Source organism: Suillus paluster, assembly GCF_016628075.1.
Source record: "Suillus paluster strain FC165 chromosome Unknown EDB91scaffold_33, whole genome shotgun sequence".
Taxonomy (NCBI): domain Eukaryota; kingdom Fungi; phylum Basidiomycota; class Agaricomycetes; order Boletales; family Suillaceae; genus Suillus; species Suillus paluster.
This window is the reverse complement of record NW_024537593.1, coordinates 215,377-218,881: the sequence shown is the minus strand read 5'-3', so window position 1 is coordinate 218,881 and position 3,505 is coordinate 215,377. Positions and strand designations below refer to the sequence as shown.

General features: G+C 49.1%; 1 protein-coding gene across 1 annotated transcript; it reads right to left on the bottom strand.

Annotated features, from left to right (window-relative positions):
* Window positions 1-2,349: 2,349 nt before the first annotated feature.
* On the bottom strand, window positions 2,350-2,792 carry EDB91DRAFT_1249436 (fungal hydrophobin; the record flags this gene model as incomplete). The annotated part of the gene is made up of 3 exons (XM_041323086.1): window positions 2,350-2,412; window positions 2,466-2,627; window positions 2,688-2,792. The coding sequence occupies 3 exons, from the start codon at window positions 2,790-2,792 to the stop codon at window positions 2,350-2,352; spliced, it is 330 nt and encodes a 109-aa protein (XP_041176243.1).
* Between the last annotated feature and the right edge of the window lie 713 nt (window positions 2,793-3,505).

Here is a 3,505-nt window from a genome sequence, read left to right as displayed (position 1 = left end):
TGCTGTTGTGTTGGTCCAAGGACGGCGCGCACATCTTCTCCGCATCAGTCGATCGCACCATCCGAAAATGGCGGTCGATGGATGGGAAGGAGCTAGTTGTTCTTCGAGGTCATACACAAGCTGTCAACTCCCTCTGTCTTTCCCCCGATGAATTCCATCTTCTCAGCGCATCAGACGACTTCTCAATTCGCATCTGGGACCTGAAGACCAATCAGCCAGTCGGAGATCCACTCTTGCATGATGACGAAGTCTTGAGTGTTGCCATGTTCCCCGATGGAAAATACATTGCCGGTGCTGGATTGGACGCAAAAATATATGTATGGAGCTTTGAGGCAGCGCTCAAACAACAAGGGAGTGATCATGTTGGCGTGCGTATGTGCATTGGTATTTCACTGTCTTTTCTGATGGTTTTGGTCGTCGTTAAGGGTGTAGGTGATGGCAATGCAAAGTCCCTCAAGGCAAGTCACCTTTACTTCTCTTTCACACTGCATCTCACTTTTTTAACAGGGACGCTCAATTTCATCTAGAGACGTGCGCCAACCAGTTGTGAACAAGTAGATCTTTTGAATACTCATCTATCTCTTCAGATCTTTGATGCTCGTCAATTCTCTAAACATCGGGCCAACAAAAGAGGCCTGGCGAAATATGTCAGCATAGTTTTTTATTCTTGAACCCTTTATATGTAGCCTGACGCCGATACAGGGCGACGACTTTTGGGGCATCGATACAAACCGCACGCCTGGTCGTGCAGCTCCACCTGCGAGCACATCATCTCCTCTTCATTGGCGCAGTTTCTTCAATTCCCTACGTTTCGGCACTCGAACTGCAAATGCGTCTCAATCAAGACCGCGCGAGCACCGGCATTGGAATTTCAACTCGTTTCCTCTAGGCACATCTAGCCGCCCCGTCGATGTAGCTCCTGCTCGCGAGGACGATGTGAGTAGCTCACCATCGCTCCTCTTTGATATCATTAAGAAGAATTGCAGAGATACGGTATTGCCCCTGAATCTGATGCGGAAGCAGCTGCAGCCATGCAACGTCCGAGTGGCAACGAGGCCGACAGTTCAACGCAACCAGTTCAAGTTGCAGCAGGAGCACAAGGGTCTCAAGGACGACCAACACACGCACAAGGCTCAACCGGCGGAACGGGAGACATTTCCTATGAAGTCAACTGTTGCGGATTTTTCTTTGGTCGTCGTCGTTCCCCTTAGCGGTAATCGTGATGTCATCCGCTGGAATTCTCTGTCCCTCTAAGATTTTCCCTCTAGTGTGCATTTATGGACTGGCTCATCCACTTCGTGTCGTCCTATGTACAAGAATGGTATTATATTTTTTCTACATGACCCCCGTGCCATAGTTTCATGTCTGGACTATCATGCATCATCGCTCATCACTGCACCCCCGCTGGCACTCCCCTCACATGTGCGCGGGTTTCCCCAACCACGTTCAACCCATGCAAATCCTGGAGCTCCACCGTTGTCCGCCTCTTCATTGAACGTGAGGTCCTTTTGGTCTGCCTCCGACCTCGGATGCACTTCCTATTCCATGCGCCGTGTCTGTTTCATCCAGGCATCAGCAACGATCGTGGGTGTTGACTTATACATTGATGCGCGAGGGCGTGTGGAAGATTGCCAGCGGTGGGCTTGAGGGCTTTGGTTACGTCGTCAGGAGCGGACGCCAACGCGTGCGTGCATTGGGGGGTGGTGTGCTGCGAGTTTGAGAAGATGAGTAGGAGGGGAGGGGATATGGTGAACTGGAGGTGTTCAAGAGTGCCCAGGCGTTTGCTGCTTCCTGGTGTCATGCTGTTGGTGTTCTGGTGATGGTATACGATTGAAGTATGGGTTGTGTAGGTATTATCAAGCAGCAGAAGACATGAACGTTCAGTTCAAATTTTTATTGAATCAGTGCTGGCCACCCACAAACCTTACGACAATGAACTCTCTGGAAGATGAGAGCAGAAAAACTCTATTTCCGCAATCACTAGTATTCCTCACTGGCAGGTACATCGCATGCCCACCGACCGTGGTGGGCAGGTGAGTGCAGGATCTTGATCAGCTCGTCAGGTGTCTCCATTACGTAGTTGCTGAATCCCATTAATGCAGATTACCAAGCAACAATGCAAAGGTCTTACAATAGACGTAGTCCAAGTAAGGAATTATACAAATGTCATACTGAGAATTGTGTCTTATTCAAGTCGACCAAGGATCTCACATAGAGCACACAAGAAACGCAAACAGAAAGCGTATGATTAGATGAAGTCTATGATCCTCGACGAGGGACATCAATATCAAATAAGCGACCTTCTGACAACTCCACAATCACACCCTACATCAATCACCTGTCCAAAGGCTATGCTGGGTATCTAGAGGCCAGCATTGGATAGGGGAAGCAGCCAATGTTAATTGCACCGTTCTAAAGCGTGATCATTACTAGGGCGCAACATAGACCATAGCGGAATCACTTACATATTTGTTGTTGCTGCAGCACAAAGGCTGCTGGTTAGCTTGACAGGCAGAGCCGGTACCGATAACGGTGAGGGGGCTGCAGTTGAGACCAACGTCGCCAACAACACTAGTAATGATGGGCGCGACACCTAGAGCCCCGTAGGCACTGTTGTAGTCGCTGACCTAGTAGAGAGCCATTCCTCAGCCATCTTGCTCTGAAAAGATAGAAAAACATTAACGTACGGAGGAGGAACCCTCGCAGCACTGGATGTTGCCGGTGTTGCACTGGCCATCAGTGGCAACAGCGAACGCGACGAGCGAGGCAACAGCAAAGAGACGAGCAAACATTTTTGAGAGAAAGTGAGGATGAAGGGGGGTGCTTGAGAGGTGCTTGGGCTGTTGAGAGAACGGTAAAGGAATGAAAAAAAAGTCGTCTTCAGAGCCCGTATTTATATGCTGGGAGAGAGCTCAGCTTGAATTTATTAGAATGCAGGAAACGTAACGCCGAGACGCGTACGAGCACGTGCCTTGATTTCTTGCTTCTAGTAGCGTCTATTTTGCGGTCTGGGCTCGTTGGCTCGACAACTTGATTAGCGGGAAACGGCACCCGTCCCTAGCATTTTTTTAGGTTACATACGTGCGATACTCTAAAAGAAGGTTTTACGACGAGAGGCTCTGGCCTTCGAGTTGCTCTTCTGAAGGATTTTGAGACAAGATTTACACTAGTTTGAAAATTCAGCGTAGAAGTAAATGAACTGTAAGTGAAACGCGAATCCAAACTTAGCGAAATTTCCTGCCATGCGAGATGTAAGGGCAGAAAGGATGCGGTAGGATGTCAAGTGCGGGGAACCAGGAATACACCAACAGAGAGGGACTTAAGCCACGTTCAAGTTCGCACTGTGGCGCATGCATGATTCTGGCTGACAGAACCTCGTTGAACTTTACTTCAGTGGCAAACGAGATTCGCTGGATACTTTGAATGTAAGGTCAATATTGTCGAGTGACTCCAGTACTGTCTAATGCCACGCGAAAGCCTTTGGGATGGGTGGAAGTGTGTTCGC